The sequence below is a fragment of the Oncorhynchus masou genome, unplaced genomic scaffold, assembly GCF_036934945.1.
Source record: "Oncorhynchus masou masou isolate Uvic2021 unplaced genomic scaffold, UVic_Omas_1.1 unplaced_scaffold_3778, whole genome shotgun sequence".
In the NCBI taxonomy this organism is placed as follows: domain Eukaryota; kingdom Metazoa; phylum Chordata; class Actinopteri; order Salmoniformes; family Salmonidae; genus Oncorhynchus; species Oncorhynchus masou.
Window position 1 is genome coordinate 8410 of NW_027010180.1, and position 26175 is coordinate 34584.

Consider the following 26175-nt stretch of genomic DNA (forward strand, 5'->3'; position numbering starts at 1 on the left):
GATACTTTTCTGTTAGGTTGTACACAAAGGGAATGCAGCAAGGAACTTCGAGGCATTATCAAGCGCTTGTCAAATTGTGAATGACAGACTGATGAAGTGTGTACAGCCTGCGCAAAAAACAAAGCAGAGCTCATGCATTTCATGCTTTTTTCAAATTAATATTAGTCGCATCATGCAGCCTTAGAATGGATTAAGAATCAACACTTAGCCCAACATTTGTATCACAACTAAAGCTACATAAATAACTCTAAATGAAGCATATAGGAGTACATGTTTCTTTGTTAACCGCTCAACACAGAATAGCCGCATGTGTGCAAATATCCTTTCTATTTTTTTCAGCTATGTTAAATTTCATTCTTCATACTATAACATATTTCCACAGAATTCTAAGCAAATCTTGCCTGCTGAATGAACTAGTGAGCCCACAGCCATATGGCATAGCCAGATCAGGGCCTAACATAACGACAACTCAGAGTATGCTATTCTGTTCTTCTGAAATAGACTACATTTTCTTCATATCATGTTTCTAAAATAAATAATGGATTTATTGTGATGGTGTAAGCTATATTAAATGGATTTATTAGACTTTTTAAAATGTGGATATTCCAAAGGTCTGTATCGGTGACTTGTAGGCTATGCGTGGAAGCCAGGAGATGGTAAATGTGCTTATGTTAATTAACGGTTAATTACCGTGAGACCGGCAGTTACTTGCTTGAGAATCACAGGCTCTTTCATGACCACAGCCCTAACTAGGACTTACAGTATGTTGGGTCTGTCTTCGCAGAATTCACAGCATATCCCCTTTGCCTTGGGAAAGCTGATTTTTGTATCACTGCATTCCTAATGCGGTGGTTGCCTGGGAAGCTATGCATGGGAAGCTATGCAGACCGAGTAGATGTTTAATTTTCTAAAATGTCTCATTACAGCTTGATGATAGTGGGAAGACAAAAGGAGATGGAAAGTGAAATAATCATAATAATACCTCCCCACCATTATGATTAGCCCCAATGACAAGCTACATCAACTGTAGGACAACCCACACAATGGAATAGAAGAATATGGTTGTCATTGGTAAATTACAAGTACTATACACAGTGGCACAACTTTCACTGGGGATGGGGGGGAAGCTATGCCTTCACACAGCCTGTCAGCATGATCTGTTGTGTTTGTGCAGTCCTAAATCCAGTCAGATGAACACTCCAAACAGCCTACCGACAACTGAGGCATCCGCATGGTCCTAAAGGACGTTGGCACGTTTAAAAAAAATCACATTTCAATTATAAAGCTGGAGGGGACAAAAATACAATTTCATAATGTGGGGGGACGTATCTGAAATTGCATTTTCGTTCCCCCCAGTTTTATCATTGGAATGTGATCAAATTGTGGCAACTGTGTGCTTTAGGGCCATGCGGACACCTCATAGTTGTCGGGAAGGCTGTTTGGAGTGTTCATCTGACTGGATTTAGGACCTTGTGGATACCACAGAGTGAGCTAACAGGCTGTGTGAAGGCAAAACTTCTGGAAGGCTGGCTGGACCAGCACGGGAGAGTTGAGCACAATTCAATCAGTGTGTATGTGTTCCGCTCTTTCATCGAGTTGTAAAAGGAAGCAGAACAGAAAATGGCTACTTTAGTTGACTGATATAGCTGGCAAGGTAACTGCTGTATAACTTTACAGAAAAAAATGAACTAATGTTTATTCGCAGTGCTGGGCTAGTATTGTAACTGACATGTAACGTTGTCTAATGTTTCATCCCCTCTCGATTGAGGTGAATGAATAAGCTACGCTAGTGAGTAGCTACCACCGCCAGGTCAGCTCCAGTCTCCAGTTATCTGGCAGTTGCGAGATGAGAGTAATAATAACCATCTAACCGCAGTGAGTTGTATTAGTCAGTATGGCAATGTAACGGTATTGATCTGTCAGTTTCCCTTGCTAGTTCCCTACTTTTCACACTGACACAGTCATAAATAGCTCTAAAGTTACAGGCTTCACTGTCATGGTGCACAGTAGAGGTCTGCGCAGGACTGATTCTGAATCCTGATTCTAAATCCTGCTCCCGCTCTTCCACCCGCTACCGCAAGAACTGGTCCCAAACCTAACCGAAGTCCCGCAATGTTATTTAGGCTTATGTGAAGCAGCTCATTAGCCAGCCATGGTCCCAGCTATTTTGCGCCCTATAGGCAATATCAAATGCGCAAAAATAACTTGAGACATGGGCTAAATTAGCTGAGATTCTCACATGGTCCTTTCTATTACTGGGCTATATTAGGAAATATGCTAGATGTAGTTTAAAGAGAGCAGAGTTGGAGAAACTTGCACTTTCTCTTGAGCTATTTTTATAGCCTACCTTTTAGGAGTGAGAAGATTTTCAGACTGAGAAATATGGGTGATCAATATTTAGCCCTATTTCTAGGCAATGTAGTAAACTCTAGCCTAATCATAGGCCTATTTAGGAAATGTATTCAATTGGAAAGATAACTCCCCTGTGCTTCTCCGACCACGTATACATAGGCTATAGTCTACTCTGTTTAGTTGAGATCTCGAAAGGTACTGCTACTGAACTGGAAGCAGCAAGAATGATGACGGCGACACTTGACGTTTAGCATAGTCCTATAGGTTAGCCTACCTTTTAGGAGCACAATTTGCAGGCATAGACAAATAAATGGCTATTCAATACTGAAGACCCATTGAATGTTTTCCCCAATTGATAAAGCAACTTCGCTCGAATGTGCACTGCAAAGTCGATCGTTTTGTCTTCATTATTTGATAAACAACGTTAAATTAACACTATGACATCCGGCATGCTGGTAAGTAGCTTGCTAGCTAAAAACCACAACGCACGAAAAGGGGTTAGTTATCAGTATCGTTCTGCTTGAGCTATTTTACAGTTTGTAAACAAAGATGTATGATAGATTTAAAGTGTAACATATTTAAACTGGTTAAGATTATAAGAGCTACCATTGGTGTTTTTAAAATGGTCGGTTTTACCTGAAATTGAATAAAGCCAGAAGTAATGCCTGCCTCATGAATCCAAGTATTTGACATGGGGGGGAAGGGACCAGTAACTTTATCAGCTTTTCCAATGTACAAGCTACAGTACTTTTTCATACTTGGGTCAAACTGCTATGAACTGGTTACATCCAAATATCATCGAATTTTATGGAAAACATGATTGTCACTGTCCGGGACCTTTTAATAAACCATGCATTTAGTCTTATTTTATGTTCTACAGCTGTCCAAGACATATGGGTCTGTTTTCACGGTTCATTTTGGACCCACAAAAGTGGTCATCCTGGCAGGATACAAGACTGTCAAGCAGGCGCTGGTCAACCATGCAGAGGAGTTTGGGGACAGGGGCATGCTTCCTGTGTTGTATGATTTCACCAATGGACATGGTAATGTAGTATATGTGAAACTTGTAATCCCGGTTAACTGTTGCATTCGACAATATTCTGTCAAGCAAGCATATTTGGAGCTATAAATATGTGACAAATATATGATTCTCTCCTGACATGATTAGTTCCTGACACCTGCACAATATTACTTTTAAACAGGTATTCTGTTTGGCAATGGAGACTCTTGGAAAGAAATGAGGCGCTTTGCCCTGACAAACCTTAGAGACTTCGGGATGGGCAAGAAAGGGAGTGAGGAGAAAATCTTAGAGGAAATTCATTACCTGATTGAAGTGTTGGAAAAACATGAGGGTAAGAATTCGTAGGTCTGATTTTGAAAACCAAAAAAAGGATTACATAAAAAAAATCTTTAGGTTTTCTAATTTAATTTCTGATCTTGATCTTTTTAATAGGTAAAGCATTTGACACAACCCAGCCATTGAGTTATGCTGTCGCCAACGTAATCTCCAACATTGTGTACGGCAGCAGGTTTGAATACTCTGACTCCAAGTTCCGAGCCACAGTGGATCGAGCCAATGAGAACCTACGAATTGCAGGCTCCGTTTCAGTTCAGGTACTGTACTATGTGCTCATGATGTTTACTTTGCCATTGTGAAAAACAAACTGGTCACACTTGACTAAACCAGGAAAATGTAATAGTTATTCAAATTTGTACTGGGCTACTGGAATAATAGAGGGTAATTCATGCTTAACTTTTTGTTTACGGGGAGATAGTTGTACAACATGTTCCCCTGGCTGGGCCCTTGGCTGAAAAGCAGGAAGCTTTTGTTAAAGAATATTGAGAACAACAAGAAGGAGATGGAGGAGCTGGTGCGGGGGCTGAAGGAGACTCTCAACCCTCAGATGTGTAGAGGCTTTGTGGACTCGTTCCTCGTCCGAAAGCAGACCCTGGAGGTATGAAATCTCACTACAGTTAAAAACATCTCAATTAAAAACAAGATAACTCACGTAAAATATACGGTGTCCGTAAAATATATAGGTTCAGAACGTTTGTGAAACAGCACAGTTAGAAATATATGGCAAATATAAATCAAGCTGAATGGTCTGAAGAGATAGATGGGTGGGGTTGAGGGTAGCTGAAGGATGGGAATAAATACAAACAAAAGATAACTATTGTACAGTGGGGCAAAAAAGTATTTAGTCAGCCACCAATGGTGCAAGTTCTCCCACTTAAAAAGATGTGAGACCTGTAATTTTCATCATAGGTACACTTCAACTATGACATACAAAATTAGAAAAAAAAATCCAGAAAATCACATTGTAGGATTTTTAATGAATTTATTTGCAAATTATGGTAGAAAATAAGTATTTGGTCACCTACAAACAAGCAAGATTTCTGGTTCTCTCAGACCTGTAACTTCTTCTTTAAGAGGTTCCTCTGTCCTCCACTCTTTACCTGTATTAATGGCACCTGTTTGAACTTGTTATCAGTATAAAAGACACCTATCCACAACCTCAAACAGTCACACTCCAAACTCCACTATGGCCAAGACCAAAGAGCTGTCAAAGGACACCAGAAACAAAATTGTAGACCTGCACCAGACTGGAAAGACTGAATCTGCAATAGGTAAGCAGCGTGGTTTGAATAAATCAACTGTGGGAGCAATTATTAAGAAATGGAAGACATACAAGACCACTGATAATCTCCCTCGATCTGGGGCTCCACGCAAGATCTCACCCCGTGGGGTCAAAATGATCACAAGAACGGTGAGCAAAAATCCCAGAACCACACAGGGGGACCTAGTGAATGACCTGCAGAGAGCTGGGACCAAAGTAACAAAGCCTACCATCAGTAACACACTACGCTGCCAGGGACTCAAATCCTGCAGTGCCAGACGTGTCCCCCTGCTTAAGCCAGTACATGTCCAGGCCCGTCTGAAGTTTGCTAGAGAGCATTTGGATGATCCAGAAGAAGCTTGGGAGAACGTCATATGGTCAGATGAAACCAAAATAGAACTTTTTGGTAAAAACTCAACTCGTCGTGTTTGGAGGACAAAGAATGCCGAATTGCATCCAAAGAACACCATACCTACTGTGAAGCATGGGGGTGGAAACATCATGCTTTGGGGCTGTTTTTCTGCAATGGGACCAGGATGACTGATCCGTGTAAAGGAAAGAATGAATGGGACCATGTATCGTGAGATTTTGAGTGAAAACCTCCTTCCATCAGCAAGGACATTGAAGATGAAACGTGGCTGGGTCTTTCAGCATGACAATGATCCCAAACACACCGCCCGGGCAACGAAGGAGCGGCTTTGTAAGAAGCATTTCAAGGTCCTGGAGTGTCCTAGCCAGTCTCCAGATCTCAACCCCATAGAAAATCTTTGGAGGGAGTTGAAAGTCCGTGATGCCCAGCAGCAGCCCCAAAACATCACTGCTCTAGAGGAGATCTGCATGGAGGAATGGGCCAAAATACCAGCAACAGTGTGTGAAAACCTTGTGAAGACTTACAGAAAATGTTTGACCTCTGTCATTGCCAACAAAGGGTATATAACAAAGTATTGAGAAACTTTTGTTATTGACCAAATACGTATTTTCCACCATAATTTGCAAATAAATTCATTAAATCCTACTGTGTGATTTTCTTATTTTGTTTTCTTATTTTGTCTGTCATAGTTGAAGTGTACCTATGATGAAAATTACAGGCCTCTCATCTTTTTAAGTGTGAGAACTTGCACAACATGTGATTATCTACAACTCTGAGCAAGGTTTGAGAAGTTATGGTTTTAGTCAAATATTATCTCTTGTGGTCAATTTGCAGTCTACAAATGTATATGTAATTATATTCCAGCCATCCGCTTAGGGGAATTAAAATAAATAAATATACGCCTGCAGGTGAATCTAGTTGATGATCCCTGGTCTATGCCATGGAAACAAATATTTTCTCCCCTTTTTTAAAATGCTTTTTCTGTGTTTTTCTGTATGTATCAGGAATTTGGCAACAAGAACTCTCACTACCATGACAACAACCTGATATCCTCTATGAGAAACATGTTTTCTAATGGTACTAACACCACAGGGACAACACTACGCTGGGCTTTGATGCTAATGGCCAAGTACCCTCTTATACAGGGTAAGTATCAATGTGCACACACACACCGTTGCTACAAGTGATTGTAGTAATGCCATACAATCAAGGTTTTACTTGCTGTGAACATTTCCCATTTGAACCACAGGCCAGTTTAGTTTGTTTCAATTGCTTGAACACTGAATGAAGCTGTAGTCCACATGAATGAAACAACCGGTTATATATATATATATATATATATGTATGTGTGTGTATATGTGTGTGTGTATATGTGTATATATATGTATGTATGCTCCCATTATTAAGCCCACCTGGACTTCATCACCACCCTGATTACTCTCCCTCCTTAGTCCTCACCCACCCCAGTCATCGTACTGGTTCTGTTTTCATGTCCTGGTGCCTATCTTGTTTTGTATTCACTATGTTGGTTATTTTTAAACTCACCATCTGCACCTGACTTGGTGTTACAGTTAGTATTTGTTGAGACATTATGCAATGAATGTTGAGATTACCATCTTGTTCTATGACAAATTATGCTGTTTTGATAGTTTATTTAGTGACAGGTTTTGATCGGGTTAGTGCATTTTGCCAGGGAAATGTGGTGTTTTGGCAAACACTTTTTTGTTTGCATTATCCCTGTTTTGAGGGAAGTGTTCAAACAATCCAGAAACTAACAGTTTTGTTGGACATGATCTACACAATTTACTTATTGTGTAGCTGTTGACTACAAAAAGGTGTAATGCATTAAGTGAGAACATTGAACTGTGCAGAAAATGTAACTGCTTTGGTACGTAGGTTAAGGTATCATTCCCAGCTTAATTCAGTTATCAAGCCATCTTGTAAAAATTATAAAATGTCCAGGGTAAAGATTAAGATGACATTTTCTGAGGGTAGTAACTTTGGTCCTCCCTCCTTTCTGTCTCAGACCGGGTCCTGGAGGAGATCAGCAGCGTTATAGGAAGTCGTCAGCCCTTGGTAGAGGACAGGAAGAACCTGCCCTACACTGATGCAGTGATCCATGAGACCCAGAGACTGGCCAACGTTTTACCCATTGCCATCCCCCACACCACCAGCCGAGACATCACCTTCCAGGGATATTTCATCAAGAAGGGGACGCTTGTGTTTCCTCTACTGACGTCTGTCCTACAAGACGGAAGCGAATGGGAGAGCCCACACACCTTTAACCCCGCCCACTTTCTGGATGAGGAAGGTCGATTCACCAAGAGGGATGCCTTCATGCCCTTCTCTGCAGGTGAGGTCCACTGTTTCTGTATCCATACTGACTGGGTAAGTGAATCCTTCTATGGTACTCTAAAATTAAGAGTTTGGGGAATTGCTTTGACCCAGAGAGTTTATGGTATAAAATGTGTGTACAATTTGACATATTTATATGTGAACTATAGGAATCTATGTAAACATAATTGTTATGTTGTCTACCTCATTTTATCTTCTTCCAGGTCGTAGGGTGTGCCTGGGGGAGGGTCTGGCCAGGATGGCGCTCTTCCTCTTCTTCACCTCCCTCCTGCAGCGCTTTCGTTTCTCTCCTCCTCCTGGAGTAACAGAGGATGATCTGGACCTCACACCATCCGTGGGGTTCACCCTCCACCCTTCACCTCACCAGCTGTGTGCTGTGAGCCGGGTCTGAGATGAGTCTGGGCCTAATGTATATTATACATGGATTAGAACAAATGCTCCACTTTAGACAAACATGCTGAAATGGCTTACCTCACCGGCTGTGCTGTGAACCAGGTCTGAGATGAGACCAGTCCCTCAATGGTTTTGGTTTAATTTGATGGCTCTACAATCCAACAAAGTAATTGATTGATACAAAGCACTGCTATTATGTATGTACAGAATGCAATTGTTTTTGTTTTCTGTCCTGCCTTGTCTGGGACTGGACAGCTGTTGCTAAGTAAAGTCAATCATGTTTCTAGCTAATGTTATCAGTAGTTGATATCTATACCTACCCTTGTGGGCATGTTTTTATGTGACTAGCAAACATACTTAGCCAGATCTGCTAGCTAGAACAATGGCTAACCATAAGCTAGCTAGCTCCAGCAGGAGTGGAAGTTCGGCTGCCTACTTTCACTCCATGAGCGGTTCTAGTTATGGAAGGAGACTTGAAACAAAGACTGCATTGACACAGGAAACCCAATTTGGATCTTTTTCAACTGTTTAGTCTTTTGACTTACCATATCAGCACTTTTGCCTACAATTGGACAAATGACCAGAATTGGGCTGCCTGTGTAAAAGCAGCCAAAATGTCTCACTTAAAGTGAAGTTGTTTACAAACTGTTCGCTAGCTGGTGGCTAGTTTAAGCTACTCATTGTCCATTGATATTAGCTAGTGGTTAGCTACAGTATATATATTTGGGCACGAAAATCCATTTTATTGCACCTTTAAGCTTTCTTGTCCTATTCAAACGGGCCAACCACAGGTACATAACGCTAAAAGTGTCTGTTATTGTTAACAGCTAGATGATTGCCTCTGCTAAGCTTGATTACACCCCAAAGATAAATAACCTAAAACGTAGGCTTCTGATTAGCCTTTGACTATTTGATTAGTAGCGTGTCAGAGGGCTCCATATGTATTGCAAATTAATAATACAGTTGATGAGTGTGCTTGACATCGGCACCAGTTCGTCAAATTCTGGTCCATTTAGTTAACTTGGAGTCGGGGTTTGGAATAGAATAGAATTTGAATTACTGTCTGTGCTCAGTGGGAACCAATCACTGTGCAGCAATGAAAAATGTTAAACTTGTAGATTTCACCAAAACTTTTAATAAAGTCTTAAAGTGGAACTGACAGTATTTTAGCAACATGAAATGGTATTAACATCTGTTCATATACACCCCCAGGAAGAATATGACATCTTTTCGTTTATATCTTCAGACAAGTGAGCACTTAGATATGGTCATTTTCATCATAAATTCATAAAATGTTTGGGAATGACGTATAGTAAGGCATTTGTATGAATTCTATAGCAATATAAAGCGGCCGTGCATTTGCACAATGAATAGACACTGCGTTAACAGAGCAAATTAAATGTAACCATACTTTAAAAGTAATATATTTAAGTAATAAGGCATGGGGGAGTTTGCTATATGACCAATATACCATGGCTAAGGGCTGTTCTTAGGCACGACGCATCACGGAGTGCATGAACATAGTCCTTAGCCATGATATATTGGCCATATACCACAAACCCTAAGGTGCCTTCTTGCTATTATTAACTGGTTACCAGTGTAATTAGAGCAGTAAAAATACATGTTTTGTCATACCCATGGTATACGGTCTGATATACCACGGCTGTCAGCCAATCGGCATTCAGGGCTCGAACTACCCAGTTTATAACATCAATTATACTATTTATTTGCTGAGGGTGATTCTTTGATCCACCTCTACACAGACGACACCATTCTGCATACATTTCCCCTTTGGACACTTAACAAACCTCCAAATGAGCTTCAAAGCCATACAACACTCCTTCCGTGGCATCCAACTGCTCTTATGCTAGTAAAATGAAATGCATGCCCTTCAACCGACCAGCATCACTACTCTGGACGGTTCTGACTTAGAATATGTGGACAACTATAAATACCTAGATGTCAGGCTAGACTTTAAACTCTCCTTCCAGACTCACATTAAGCATCTCCAATCCAAAGTTAAATCTGGAATCGGCTTCCTTTTTCGCAACAAAGCCTCCTTCACTCATGCTGCTCAACATACCCTCGTAAAACTGACTATCCTACCGATCCTTGACTTCGGCGATGTCATTTATAAAATAGCCTCCAACACTCTACTCAAACTACATCCAGTTTGCTATCACAGTGACATCCGTTTTGTCACCAAAGCCCTATATACTACCCACCACTGCGACCTGTATGCTTTGGCTGGTCCTCACTACATATTAGTTGCCAAACCCATGGCTCCAGATCATCAACAAGTCTTTGCTAGGTAAAGATCTGCCTTATCTCAGCTCACTGGTCACCATAGCAACACCCACTCGTAGCACACTCTCCTGTAGGTATATTTCACTGGTCATCCACAAGGCCAACACTGGCTGCACTTGAACTGCATTTGAAAATTCTATCTAATTTAATTAATTTTGATACCTCCTTTGCTTTCTCATTTTTGGCCTTCCTCTTTTGGGCTCCACTTTTGTGTTGATACATTGTGTCACGTTCGTTGTAACGAGGAGACCAAGGCGCAACGTGATGAGAATACATTCCTCTTTTATTAAAGGACGGAACACTGAAAAAACAAAAAAACAAACGTGGAGCTATAAACACTAGTGCTGACATGCAACTACACATAGGCAATAACCCACAGATAAACCAAGGATTATGGCTACCGAAATATGGTTCCCAATCAGAGACAACGATAAACAGCTGCCTCTGACTGAGAACCAATCTCGACAACCATAGACATAATTACCCCTAGACTAGAAAACCCAGAGACATACAAAAAACCCTAGACAGGGGAAACACACATACCACCCTCGTCACACCCTGACCTAACCAAAATAATAAAGAAAACAAAGATAAAGTCAGGGCGTGACACATTGCTGATCTTTATACCTGTCATTTTCAATTCTCGACTTTCTCTCAATTGTTTTTTTTGGCTGTTGTCTCTTGTTAGCTAGCTCAACTGTTGCTTAAAACGATGACAGAAACAACAACGCTTTGGAGAGTATTTACACAATGAGTCCCAGAATGCATTTCATTATCTTAACATTGAATAATATGAGTTATTTAGCTAATTAATTAGATTTGTCATCAATACACACTAAAATATCATACTGACTTATGTCGTGGCAAAAATCATTTTATTGGTGAAACCATCAGTGGGATCATTTATCATATAATCTAGATTAAAGAAAGATCTTGTTGTCAAGTCATAGACATGATGGACCCGCGTCAACAATTAATACTTGGGCGTGGTGGGGAGGTATTCAGATCCGGGCCCATGTATGTTGCAGGCCCTGGTGCGACCACACCGGCTGAAGCTACACCACTGGCCACCAGTCTGCTTTCAGTTGTCTGTCACCTTCAGGTATGTGGATGATCAGGGCTTTATTCAGGAACGTTTCTTGGGCTACTTTGATGTGTCAAGTGGGCGAGATGCGCAGTCTGTGTTTGACTTCATGAATTTTGAGATGTCTGAGTTTAACTTCATAGAGAAACTCGTCCAAACCTACAATGGTGCAGCTGTCATGGAACATACCTGCTATTTGGATTTACAGCTATGTCCCCTCGTTCCCTGATTTATGAGGTGATGACTACTCCACTCCACTACCATTGTTAACTTTCTCCTGACATGAACTGAAGCCACATCTCATTGTGCCCGCTCATCCACTGGTGCATTGAATGTTTCCCTTCCAAGCACTGTGAGTACCCCTATCAATTTCCTCTCATTACTGTATGTAGAGTCAATCGCATACACAATCACATTATTACACACTTTTTACTCCTTGCTTGGACTACCTCATTCTTAGCTCTTTTGTCTAACTGTGTAGTGTCTTGTGTTCTTGTTTTTTCTCTTCCCAGTCAAATCCTGTCCTGCACTGGTCAAGCCTCTGAACACCTCAACTCATGCCACATACCCTCATACAATCACTGATGTGATCCCATTCCAACACTGTAAGTATCCCTCTCATTCCCCGTAATATTGTACTATAAATGTCTTTATTACATTGATGATTTTTGAAACACACTTTGGTCTCCATGCATTCTGCACCTATACTGTGGGTCTCCCATCCTCCTCAACTTTTCAAGTCACCACCCTCCACTGGTGCCATGGGATGATTAGTGACCACAGAGAGTCAGGATACACATTTAACGTCCCATCCGAATGACTGCACCCTACACAGGGCAACGTCCCCAATTACTGGCCTGTTACATATTTCTTTAGACCAGAGGAATGGGTGCCCCCTTTTATTTACTTTTTTATTTCACCTTTATTTAACCAGGTAGGCTAGTTGAGAACAAGTTCTCATTTAAAACTGCAACCTGACCAAGATAAAGCATAGCAGTGTGAACAGACAACACAGAGTTACATATGGAGTAAACGATTAACAAGTCAATAACACAAAAAAGAGAGTCTATATATATTGTGTGCAAAAGGCATGAGGAGGTAGGCGAACAATTTTGCAGATTAACACTGGAGTGATAAATGATCAGATGGTCATGTACAGGTAGAGATACTGGTGTGTAAAAGAGCAGAAAAGTAAATAAATATAAACAGTATGGGGATGAGGTAGGTAAATTGGGTGGGCTATTTACCAATAGACTATGTACAGCTGCAGCGATCGGTTAGCTGCTCAGTTAGCACATGTTTGAAGTTGGTGAGGGAGAAAAGTCTCCAACTTCAGTGATTTTTGCAATTCGTTCCTGTCACAGGCAGCAGAGAACTGTAACGAAAGGCGGCCAAATGAGGTGTTGGCTTTAGGGATGATCAGTGAGATACACCTGCTGGAGCGCGTGCTACGGGTGGGTGTTGCCATCGTGACCAGTGAACTGAGATAAGGCGGAGCTTTACCTAGCATGGACTTGTAGATGACCTGGAGCCAGTGGGTCTGGCGACGAATATGTAGCGAGGGTCAGCCGACTAGAGCATACAGGTCGCAGTGGTGGGTGGTATAAGGTGCTTTAGTAACAAAACGGATGGCACTGTGATAAACTGCATCCAGTTTGCTGAGTAGAGTATTGGAAGCTATTTTGTAGATGACATCGCCGAAGTCGAGGATCGGTAGGATAGTCAGTTTTACTAGGGTAAGTTTGGCGGCGTGAGTGAAGGAGGCTTTGTTGCGGAATAGAAAGCCGACTCTAGAATTGATTTTAGATTGGAGATGTTTGATATGAGTCTGGAAGGAGAGTTTACAGTCTAGCCAGACACCTAGGTACTTATAGATGTCCACATATTCTAGGTCGGAACCATCCAGGGTGGTGATGCTCGTCGGGCGTGCGGGTGCAGGCAGTGAATGGTTGAAAAGCATGCATTTGGTTTTAGGCCATGGAAGGAGTGTTGTACTGGCCCTCTAACACCACTTCCAACATAATCTTGGCCATTATCTTTGGCAGCACGTTTGAATACACTGACCCCCTATTTACAGGCATGGCGATTAGGGCCAATGAGACTTTACAGGCTGCGCATCAATTCAGGTACATTCTGCTCATTCAGTCCACTCTGTTTTTACTCTACTTTCTCAATAGAGAATGACAGTCTTGGTGCAATCAATATAACTAGGAAATAAAACACTAGTTAGACAGGTGCTTCTAGCCAAAACATCAAGCTCCATTTGGAAAAGACATGAGTCAACCATAGAGTTGGATAGAGGGCTCTTCTTTGCCATAATGGCTTGCCACAAAGCCTGTTTTAGCATGGGCAATGCCATTGAGGACATTCACCCTTTTGAAGTAGTCATGTGGGTGGAACTTGCTATGGGTTAGGAGGGATCACAGAATTCTATCCATGTCAGCAGGAGGGATCAGCCAACTAATTATACTACTGAGCAAACATTCCATAACTGCAGGTAGCAGTAAATCACCAACCTTGGCTTTATGTCTGTTCATACAACACGCTCCAGATGGCAGTATAAAAAAAAATGTAACCTTTATTTTACTAGGCAAGTCAGTTAATAACAAATTCTTATTTACAATGTCAGCCTAGAGGAACAGTGGGTTAACTGCCTTGATCAGGAGCAGAATGACATTTTTACCTTGTCAGTTTGGGGATTCGTTCCAACAACCATTCATTTACTGGCCCAACGCTCTAACCACTAGGCTACCTGCTGCCCCTTACAGTTTCTTACTGACTGTCAATAAACGTTTGAATTAAAATGACTACTTTAAAATAGTGAAAATCCTCAATGGCACTGCCCATGCTGAAACAGGCTTTGTAGCATGTGAGCCGTCTATCAAGTCTATGGAGCCAACTGAATCAGAGTAAAACTTCCTGTTTCTTTTGCAAGTACCATTTTCCTGGTCCTAGAGTCATGAAATGTTCAGAATACATCAAGGGGAGTTACTGCTTTCAATAAATGTAAAACAATTTGGCAAAACTTGTTAAGAGATTTATCAGGCATGACAATATTCTGTATTTCCATGTAGTAATACTTATATACATGCACTAATAGTATACAATGCCCTCATAACTATTAGGACAGTGAAGCATGTTTTCCTTCTTTTGGCTCAAAAGTTTGGATTTTAAATAAATTACTATGAGGTTAAAGTGCAGACTGTCAGCCTTTAATTTGAGGGTATTTTTTATTAATATCAGGTCAATAGTTTAGAAATTACAGCACTTTTTGTAACCATTTTAGGGGACCAAAGGTATTGCGACAAATTCACGTCTGTGTATTAAAGTCAAATATTTGGTCCCATATTCATAGCACACAATGACTACATCAAGCTTGTGACTCTAAACACTTGTTGGATGCATTTGCTGTTTGTTTTGGTTGTGCTTCAGATTATGTTGTGCCCAATAGAAATGAATAGTAAATCATGTATTGTGTCACTTTTATTGTAAATAACAATAGAATATATTTCTAAACACTTCTACATTAATTGTGGATGCTATCATGATAACGGATAGTCCTGGAGTATTGAGTCATAAGAAGAAAAAATGCTTCATTGTCCCAATAATTACAGAGGGCACTGCTTAAGAAATGTATACAAGCAGATGTTTGCATAAAGTTTTATGCTATTCTATATGTGTATGTCCTGATTGATGTACAACATGGTTCTATACACCTTCCTTCATAGCTACCGTGCTACACCACACTGCTCAATGGGGGTGGCTCCAGCTAATGTTCTGTTCGGCAGGCCAATGAGGATTAAGCTGCCTGGGCCCCCCATCAGGCGACAGCTGGATGACACTGCGAAGTGCTGACGCTGCAGCCAAACAGAAGATGAAAGAGCATGCCGACAAGACATCCCATGCCATCCACACTGAAAGTGGGGGACACAGTTCTCTGTCCTCAAAGAAAGGAAGGGAAACTGCCAACTCCATTCAATCCAAGACCACACCAGGGGATCGCTGTCAAAACACCTATGGTCACAACAATCATGTCATTACCAGAACAGACCTCCCACTGGATATAGAATGGGGGCAATACTGAGAGTGACATGGACTGGAGTGTAGGTGAGGAAGAAGAAGCCTGTGCTCCCCGAAAACCCTCATCCCCAGTCAGAAGATACCCTCTCAGCAAGAACGGGTCAAACAGCACACTTATCGAACTTTAAAAAGTAAACACAGATTGGTTGTCAGTTCCACCATTGAAAATACTAATAGTGTAGTTGATGTTTTCTGCCCAAAGGAAAGGAGGTTTGTGATGTTCTTGATATTACCTGCCTGTTAGGTGTTGATGGTATTTACTTCAGACATGGAGAAACAGGAATGTAGTTATACAGGGGAAGTGTGGGAAGCACAATGGAGATTCTTTATCCAAGTTCTAGTAAAGACGTTCTGCATAATAATCAACCTGGATTCATTCCTCATTTAAACATTACAGGCCCGTGGTTGTACACAGATATGAAAAATGAATTCATGAGTTTCTAGTCGATAGACCAAATGGTTGAAGAGAAAAGCGTAATTAATGAAAAAAGCATCCAATCAACCATGGCGTTATTTTAAATTAACTTTGCATCTCTTCCAACTATTGACTTTTACAACTACCACTAGTTTGGGGCCAAAACATTAACAAAGACATATTAGTAAAATAAATAAGTGTTTAAAAATAAACATATTTCATACTGTAACTCTCATATTAAACACCAATGTTATTCACTAACTTGATGGTTTGTAATTAGGATTATGTTTTACAGCTTTGTCATTCATTTTCTTCATAAACTTATTTACATGTGATAAGGTCACACCGAGGGCCAGAGAATGCCTGTGATGATCTGAAGTACCCCGAAAGGCCACTAGATGTCATCTGATACAATTTCTAAAAAACATTGAAAGCTACCAAAATTCTGGTAGTTTAATGGTAAACTTTGAAAGTCTCCATTAATATACTCTCCCCTACTGACTATATAAAAATATTTTGAATGAAATATTGCTACTGCCATTAGTCTGTGGTTCATAAGAGATCTTGATTCCTGTACAATGTCACTCAACTACTCCAACAGAACAGTATTGTTTCACTGTACATTTCTATAGGGATTCGGTTTGCCAATGGAGACTCATGGAAAGAGATGAGGCGCTTTACCCTGACAAACCTTAGAGACTTTGGGATGGGCAAGAAAGGGAGTGAGGAGAAAATCTTAGAGGAAATCCCCTACCTGATTGAAGTGTTGGAAAAACATGAGGGTAAGCGTGTGTAGTTCTGATATCAAAACAAGTCTAAGGGCACAATTCATTCATATTGCGGAAGTTCAGCATTACAGCATGAATTCAATTTAATGTCAATGTTCCCACTTTAGCACAAGCAGAGACTGCATTCATGGTAAACAATGCATGTGTTGGCTCAAATGGAAATGACCTTTACATTTCTATCGCGCAATCTTCTCCGTCTTTCTCATATCCATTCTGTTGTTGGTCTTTGTCACAGGTAAGGCATTGCATTTGACACAACCAAGCCAATGAATTACGCAGTGTCCAACATCATCTGCAACATTGTGTATGACAGCAGGTTTGAATACTCTGATACCCAGTTCCGAGGCATGGTGGATCGAGCCAATGAGACCATCCAACTTTTAGGCTCTGTTTCAATACAGGTACCGTGCTTATAATCATGATTACTTGAACCATGACAGACTGGTCACACTAGAATAGATTATTCAAATTATAGTATAGAGAATAAATCAAAGTAAATTATTGCTTACATTTTTGTTGATGGGGAAATAGTTGTACAACATGTTTTCATGGCTCGGCCCATTGTTGAAGACCAGGATGCTTGTCATGAAAAATTTCATCAAGAAGAAGGAGATGGGGAGCTGGTGAGGGGACTGAAGGAGACTGAACCCTCAGATGTGGGGAGGCTTTGTGGACTCGTTCCTCGTCCGAAAGCAGACCCTGGAGGTATGAAGACTTATTACAGTTAAAAACATGTAATGTCTTGGAATGAATAACTAGGAGAGTCCGGTGGTAGCTGTTCTTGTTTACTGAAACATGACCTGTGTTTGTGTATGTAAGCAATCAGGCAAATGGAGTCTCACTATCATGAAAACAACCTGATATCTTCTGTCACCAACCTATTTGGTGCTGGTACTGACACCACCGGGACGACCCTGAGCTGGGGTCTGCTGCTAATGGCCAAGTACCCCCACATACAGGTTAAGAATTTATATAAACACACACACAGACAGAGACTAAACATTAAAGCACTCATGGTGTTACAAGTTGTAAACATTGGCAAATGGCCAACTTAAACCTAGATTTGGATTTGTGGGTTAATCAAGGTTAAAGGTTGACTAAGGTTTAACTTCCACTGTAGTAACTCCAATACCTCCCTCCTTTCTGTCTCAGACCGGATCCAGGAGGAGATCAGCAGGGTTACAGGAAGTCGTCAGCCCTTGGAAGAGGACAAGAAGAACCTCCGCTTCACTGATGCAGTGATCCATGAGACCCAGAGACTGCCCAACATTGTACCCATGTCCATCCCTCACACCACCAGCCGAGATGTCACCTTCCAGGAATACTTCATCAAAAAGGTCAGATACGTGGATGTCTAAATCAGATGTTTGAAATAATTCTGCCTGAAATTATTGTCAATCATGTCTAAATCAGATGTTTGAAATAATTCTGCCTGAAATTATTGCAATCCACTTTTTTAAGTGTGCACTTCATTTATTAAACAAAGTTTCATTACTTTTACTCTGAATATAAGTGTCCTATGCTTCACTCCTCATTTCAAGGTGGCGTCTGTGATTCCTTTATTGATGTCCGTCCTACAGGACAATAGCGAATGGGAGAGCCTCCACTCCTTTAACCCCTCCCACTTTCTGGATGAGTCACAGGACAATGACGAATGGGAGAGCCTCCACTGGATGAGCAGTGACAGGGATGCCTTCATGGCCTTTTCTGCAGGTATATCAACTTCATCATTTAGCGAATTATTTCATTGCAAGATGTAGAGAAATTGTGGTAGCCTCTTGGACAGACTTCATGCTATTTCCTATTTCTTTGGTCTCTCGCATGTCTGGGGGAGGGTCTGTGCAGGATGAAGCTCTTCCTCTTCTTCACCTCCCTTCTGTAGCGCTTTAGTTTCTCTCCACCTCCTGGAGTAACAGAGGATGATCTGGACCTCACACCATCCGTGGGGTTCACCCTCCACCTCACCAGCTGTGTGCTGTGAGCCGGGTCTGAGATGAGTCTGGACCAATGTACAGTATATTACACACTGTTTAGAACAACTTCTTTACTTTAGCCAAACAAAGGGCTATGCTGAATTTTTAAAAACATGGTGTTGTGAATGGTCTGTAAGTCACTTTGGACAAAAGCATCTGCAAAATGACATGATTGTATACTGAAGAAATACCTTGCTTGGTACAGTAAATGTGTGTGTACTCTTTGCATCGCAACACCGGCGAGGAAGATGAATCAGATGTTTAAGTCTTATTATAGAGAACAAACCATTTCCTACTAATATATTTAAAATATATATATTTTAAAAAATGTGGGTATCTTAAAACGTGTATATTTGTGATAGTGGATTTTCCCGTAGTGATATCGGTGTAACAGGTTTGTCCAGTTAGGGTAAAGAGGACCAATAGAAGCACTCAACCTTTCTTTATGTAGGGACCTTTAGACTGCATAAAACGACCAATACCTTTTACACAGAAACACAGAGACTGGTGTTATCAGCTGTAAATGTTGCCAAAGGGCCAACCTGAAGCACAGGTTATTGACCCAAGCTAAAGATCATTCTCTCTAATCCTGTGTTTGGTTTAGATGTGTTTGTTAACTATTAATGAATTAAAATAAAATGTATCTAGTTCTGAACTGAACTGGTGCTCCTGCATTCCTGGAAAAGCAAACATAGCCAAGACAACACTAACAAAAACAAAATAGGAATTAAAAAAGATTACAATGGAATTTAAAATAAAGTTGTTAAAATTTGCCTCGGCATTGTCGTAGAAAATCGGATCAAATACAACGCATTACAGAACTTGTGAAGTCAATTCGGCTTTTTAATACAAGAGTAGCAAGCCGGGATGGTCCGCGGAACACACTCCACTTTCCAGAGCCCCGGCTCCAGTATTTATCCACATATTGCATATGAGCCCATCCCAAATGCAAATAAAGTTACATTCCAATCCGTGCATCCCGCTTGTTCAGCTCAATAACGCCCATACCTGCTTTCCGTCAGATTATAATGATAAGACCCTTGCTTTGTTCCTGCATTTAGCTAAAAGCATTCTTTTGTTTGTGTATTATCTAAGATCAGCAGACTATGTGTCTCCTCAGTATCTAGCGTGTCCACCTATACTAAAAATACTATACATTCCTCTATTTTACAACCCTATGTTTTGGCTCAGCACTTAGCTAAAAGCATTCTTTTGTTTGTGTATTATCTAAGATCAGCATACTATGTGTCTCCTCAGTTTCTAGCGTCTCTACGTCCTAAAAATATGCGAACTATGTCTATTGGTCATCAGTTAGTCATTTGACTGACCCCCTCCTTTGTATATCCCTCTGGCCTTGGTATGTCCAGCTATTCTGTCACCTATGTGTCCTTCTCTTCATGTAGTCTGGTTTTAATGGTCAGCTATTCTGTACATCTTATGCATTTGTCTATGTGTTATATTTGCTCCCACAGCATCAGAGGCCCATGTTGTCCAAAGGTGGGGAGGTGATAACTAATGTTTGGAAACTGTTGTCTGCCTCTGAGTAACTTGCCTGTCCAACCCAAATCTAAGAGACTGTGTGTAGTTTGAATCAGAGCTCTCTGTTGTCTTTGGTACCCACTTGTAGGGTGGTGTGGGAGGAACCCTGTGACATCAGAAACAAATGTACCCTAGCTATTGCATAATCCCCCCATCAGTTTGTTCATTACAGATAGGCTTTTAATGAAGCTTTTCTAGTGTATTTAATGAAAAAGGCATCTAATTAATGTGCACAGATGCAGAAGAGTAGGGAGGTAAGGCAATGAATAGGCCATAGAGGCGAAATAATTACAATTTAGCGTTAACACAGGAGTGATAGATGTGCAGATGATAATGTGCATGTGGAGATACTGGGGTGCCAAAGAGCAAAGGGATAAGTAACAATATGGGGATGAGGTAGTGGGGTGTGCTGTTTACAGATTGGCTGTGTACGTTCAGGCACAGTGATTGGTAAAGGAAGTGTTGGCTTTGGGGATGACCAGTGAAATATACCTGCTGGAGCGCTTGCTACCGGTGGGTGTTGCATACACACCCACACACAGGTCCAGAGGAAGAGAGACAGAGAGAGCCTGAGATTTCATTAAAGGTAAATTACATTTTAAAACCCTTCATTTCTTCAAAAATGTTACTACCAGCATTTAAACACATTACTATTGTTAAAATTACTATGCAATATTAAGCTATACCTCAAATGTTTTCTTACTAAACATTTATATAAATCCTACATATTAGAACACAATACTACATTTTAATAGCCTTTAAATGTTTATGTATAATTGTTTTTGAACTGTATTCATATAAATAATGCCTTTGCGCCTTGATCAGGGCTTCCAAATCCACAGCTCGTAACTTGATGCAACCAGAGGGCAGAGGAAGAGAGACAGAAGACCAGAGGAAGAGCTGTCATTAGTTGAAGGTAAATACAGTACGTGCTTCTTTTTAAAACCCTTTATTTTGTCCTGCAAAATGTTACTACCCCCATTTAAACATATTACTATTATTATGTTGTAGGAAAGATTCTAAATGTGTTTTGTTCATAGAAATAATGTTTCGAGTAAGTTTCTCTCTGCGTGTAACCTAGCACACTGCCTCTCACACACAAAAACATTTTTTGAGGGAGAAACATAGGTCCAGAGGAAGAGAGAGAGAGCCTGAGATTTCATTAAAGGTTAATTTTTTAACCCTTTATTTCTTAAAAAATGTTACTACCCCCAATTAAACGTCTTACTATTACTATTTTGTTGTAGGAACGATTCTAAATGTATTTGTCTTAGAAAGAACGTCTTGGGGCCTGGCTCTCTCTCGCTCTCTGAATGTAAGCCCACAGCTTGTAACCGGACACCACCCATGCAGCCAGGTCTCACACACCCCCAAGGGGGAGACAGAATTTAATTTATTGAAGGCAAATCACAATGCACTTAGAATTGGTCTAGGATACGTGCTTTCTGTAGTTTTCTATGGTTTATCAGTCATAGGACAAGTCTAACACTTAGTTATACTCAGGCAGACCTACCCGGAAAATACTTTTTCATTTTACAAGGGGTCACAAGCTCCCTCCATAAGTTAACAACAAAACTTTTCACCAACTGTTTCAAATGGTCAAACTCAGGCCTCCCCCATTCTCTACATAAATACCCAGCTGTTTCAATGTTTACACTCAGGCCTCCCCATTCACTACATAAATTCCCAACTGTCTCAATGTTTACACTCAGGCCTCCCCATTCACTACATTAATACCCAACTGTCTCAATGTTTACACTCAGGCCTCCCCATTCACTACATTAATACCCAACTGTTTAAATGGTCATTCTCAGGCCTCCCCCATTCACTACATAAATTCCCAACTGTCTCAATGTTTACACTCAGGCCTCCCCCATTCACTACATAAATACCCAACTGTTTAAATGGTCAAACTCAGGCCTCCCCATTCACATAATTCACTGTCTCAAACACTAGACCTCCCCATTCACAACATAAATACCCAGCTGTTTCAATGTTTCAAACTCAGGCCTCCCCATTCACTACATGAATTCCCAAATGTTATGGTCAAACACATTCAACAGTTCCCCATTCACTACACAAATCCCAACTTTCTCAATGCTTTACTCAGGCCTCCCCATTCACTACATAAATACCCAACTGTTTAAATGGTCAAACTCAGGCCTCCCCATTCTCTACATAAATTCCCAACAGTCTCAATGTTTACATCCGGACAGGATTTCTCAGAACTCCCCCATTTCACAACATCCGGAAATTTCCATAGCTGTTTAAAATTGTCAAACTCAGGCCTCCATTCACAACATGAATTCCCAAATGTTTCAGATGTTCAAACACATTCAACAGTTTTCAACAAGGTCACTAACATCAATCACAGGATTTCCATTACAAAAACATCCGGACTTTATTTCAAAGAAACAGTTGAGAACATCCGGACATAAGCATTCAGAACCGTTAGCGTGAGAACATCCGGACAGGATTTCCATAGTATGAGAACATCCGGACAGGATTTCCATAAAAGGGCATAAACAAGTGACACTAAAAATAGATCATCAATCACTTTTTGACACATGCCGTTTACTATATTCTCTCTGACAGCATATAACAATTAGGTCTACATAGGTTTCTTATAGTTGACATATCAATAGGTGTCAAATTGTACACACATTTCTATAACAAACTATACCATCAACTCTCTGGGTCATGTATCTATATTTGTCACAGTCCCGTCCATCCTCTCAACTCTCTCTCGGCCAAAGTAATGAGCACAATAGATTATCTGATTGAGTTAATTGCTGAATGATAGTGTAAATTAAGAAACAAACATTGGAATTGCCTGCAGAGCAGGGCATGAAGGCATCCATCTTGACAAATCGACCTTTCTCATCCAGAAAGTGGGCGGGGTAAAGGTGTGTGAGCTCTCCCGTTCACTACCGTCTTGTAGGACAAAAGTCAGTCGAGGAAACAAGCTTCCCCTTCTTGATGAAGTGGAAGATGATGCCCTGGAAGGTGATGTCTCGCCTAGAGGTGTGAGGGATGGCCATGGGTAAAATGTTGGCTAGTCTCTGGGTCTCAATGATCACTGTATCAGTGTAGGGCAGGTTCTTCCCGTCCTCTACCAAGGGCTGACAACTTCCTATGACGCTACTGATCTCCTCCTGGACCCTGTCTGTAAAATAAAGGAAGAGGAAGGGCCAAAATGACTACCTTCAGAGAACATTTACCCTGGACCTTTCTCAAATGCTTGAACACTTTTCTCGAACCAGGATTTCCCGTTCCAAAACAGTTTTGCTTGGGTAAAACGCAGGTGGCAATTTGCCAATGTTAACAACAGGAAGTAAAATGTTGATTATCTTGCATTACTTTAATCAACTGCACTGCCTGTGTGTGGATGTCTGTGTGCACATTGAGGTTCTCCTTCAGCCCACACACCAGCTCCCTCATTTCCTTCTTGTTGTCAATATTCTTTAACAAAAGCTTATTGGTTTTCAGCCAAGGGCCCAGCCATGTGAACATGTTGTACAACTATATTCCCATAAACAAAAAGTAAAGCATGAATTTAGCCTACAACAAATTGAATATTTATTTTATTTTCCTGGTTTAGTCAAGTGTGAACAGTTTGGCATTATTCTCTAAGAGTGAGAAACAAAGTAAACATCATGTACCTGCATTGAAACAGAGCAACTAATTCTGAGGTTCTCATTGGCTTGGGTCTTGGGGTCAGAGTATTCAAACCTGCTGCTATAAACAATGTTTGAGATTACATTGGAGACAGCATAATTCAATGGCTGAGTTGTCAAATGCTTTACCTGTCATAAAGCCCAACAGAAAGAGAACTAGCAAAACTAAGAACATGTATATATTTGTTATCTTATTTGGGAATTCATTTTTTTTTACCCTCATGTTAGTTCTAACAATTAAATAAGGTAGTGAATTTCCTCCTCACTTCCTTTCTTGCCCATGCCAAAGTCTAAGGTTCGCTACGGAAAAGCATATTGTCTCCTTCCATGAGTCTCCATTGACAAACAGAATACCTGTAGAAAAGCATATCGTCTCTTTCAATGAGTCTCCATTGACAAACAGAATACCTGTAGAAAAGCATATCGTCTCTTTCCATGAGTCTCCATTGACAAACAGAATACCTGTAGAAAAGCATATCGTCTCTTTCCATGAGTCTCCATTGACAAACAGAATACCTGTAGAAAAGCATATCGTCTCTTTCCATGAGTCTCCATTGACAAACAGAATACCTGTAGAAAAGCATATTGTGCAGGTGTCAGGAAGGAATCATGCTATGAGAGAATAATATCTTTGTCAAATATTAGGGTCTGGAGTTACAGCACCAACTATGCCTGCTTGACAGACCATTGTGTAGAATACAACAGTTAACTGGATTACAAGTTTGACTTATTCAACATTACCATGTTCACTGGTGAAATCTTAGAACACAGACGCCATTCCCCTGTCCCCAAACTCCTCTGCATGGTTGACCAGCGCGATCTTGTATCCTGCCAGAACAACCCCTTTCTTGGGTCCAATGTGAATCATAGATGGAGCCATATTTATTGGATAGCTGGAGGGATAAAGCATACAGATAAAGTCTACCTAAAGATACTGGTGTACCGGACAGCCGCACAATAAAAATGGCAGTAAATTGAACTTTTGTTGAAGAAAATTTAACTTTGCCACAGATAACATTTGGTCCCAGTCTAAAGAGAGTAAACTACTCTGGTCATTTCTTTCAGAGATGTATATGTTAAATGTCTTGTTGATATTTAACTCTGCGTCATTGCATTTCCCTCTGTACACTATTAATTGTAATATCTCTGTTACTTTTTTGTTCACTATTCTTAAGATTATTATTTAGAGTAATGTTGACTCATATAATCACAGTTAATTCAACTTCTATTTTGTCAAACTCAAAACTATTTTGGGTTTATATGGTTCCATTTGAGTTGTAAAATCTAATTGATGTATTTCTTAATGTGTCGTATTATGTTGGCTTGGTTGTGAAATCCAATCTCTATTGGTATCCATTGAAGATAAATCATTTCCAGCAATTTTACATTACCCACAATTTACATTCAGAATGCAAGTCAGCCTTCTCAGTAAAGTTTGCAATAAATCCAACCACTGTCACGTTCTGACCATAGTTCTTGTGTGTTTTCCTTGTTTTAGTGTTGGTCAGGACGTGAGCTGGGTGGGCATTCTATGTTGTGTGTCTAGTTTGTCTGTTTCTGTTTACCTGATATGGTTCTCAGTCAGAGGCAGGTGTTAGTCATTGTCTCTGATTGGGAACCATATTTAGGTATCTTGTTTGTGTTGGGGTTTGTGTCTCTGTCTTTGTGTTTTCTGCACCAGATAGGACTGTTTTTTTGGTTATTTTGCAAGGTTTATTATTTTGTTCATGTTAGGTTTCTCTTATTAAAGAACCATAAACTTTAACAACGCTGCACTTTGGTCCTCTCCTTCCCAGGAAGAAAGCCGTTACAACCACTTACAGATTAGATTAGGAAAATGTGCGTTACATATCATTGTGTAGCATAAGATAAAAAACAATCAATGTATAGTACCAGTCAAAAGTTGACTCACCTACTCGTGCAAGTTTTAATTTTATTTTTACCATTTTCTACATTGTAGAATAACAGTGAAGTCATCAATACTATAAAATAGCACATATGGAATCATGTAGTAACCAAAAAGTTAAAGAAAACTAAATATTTTATAATTTCGATTCCTCAAAGTAGCCACCCTTTGCCTTGATGACAACTTAGGACACTCTTGGCATTCTCTCAACCAGCTTCAACTGGAATGCTTTCCCAACAGTCTTGAAGGAGTTCCCACATATGCTGAGCACTTGTTGGCTGTTTTTCCTTCACTCTGCGGTCAGACTCATCTCAATCC

General features: G+C 40.5%; 2 protein-coding genes and 1 long non-coding RNA gene across 3 annotated transcripts; 2 read left to right on the top strand and 1 right to left on the bottom strand.

Annotated features, from left to right (window-relative positions):
• Positions 1-3271: 3271 nt before the first annotated feature.
• Positions 3272-9252, top strand: LOC135534669 (cytochrome P450 2K1-like). Its single transcript, XM_064961589.1, has 7 exons — positions 3272-3395; positions 3555-3704; positions 3806-3966; positions 4128-4307; positions 6345-6486; positions 7367-7693; positions 7899-9252. The coding sequence occupies exons 1-7, from the start codon at positions 3359-3361 to the stop codon at positions 8084-8086; spliced, it is 1185 nt and encodes a 394-aa protein (XP_064817661.1). The 5' UTR covers positions 3272-3358; the 3' UTR covers positions 8087-9252.
• LOC135534670 (uncharacterized) lies at positions 7666-17361 on the bottom strand. Its single transcript, XR_010454721.1, has 3 exons — positions 17272-17361; positions 7879-8099; positions 7666-7752 (listed from the first exon to the last, which is right to left on the bottom strand). It is a non-coding gene; the product is annotated as an uncharacterized LOC135534670 (long non-coding RNA).
• A 231-nt stretch (positions 17362-17592) lies between these two features.
• On the top strand, positions 17593-18743 carry LOC135534668 (cytochrome P450 2K4-like). Its single transcript, XM_064961587.1, has 4 exons — positions 17593-17653; positions 17915-18099; positions 18304-18475; positions 18673-18743. Exons 1-4 carry the CDS (start codon positions 17593-17595, stop codon positions 18741-18743), a joined length of 489 nt encoding a protein of 162 aa, XP_064817659.1.
• Positions 18744-26175: the final 7432 nt, after the last annotated feature.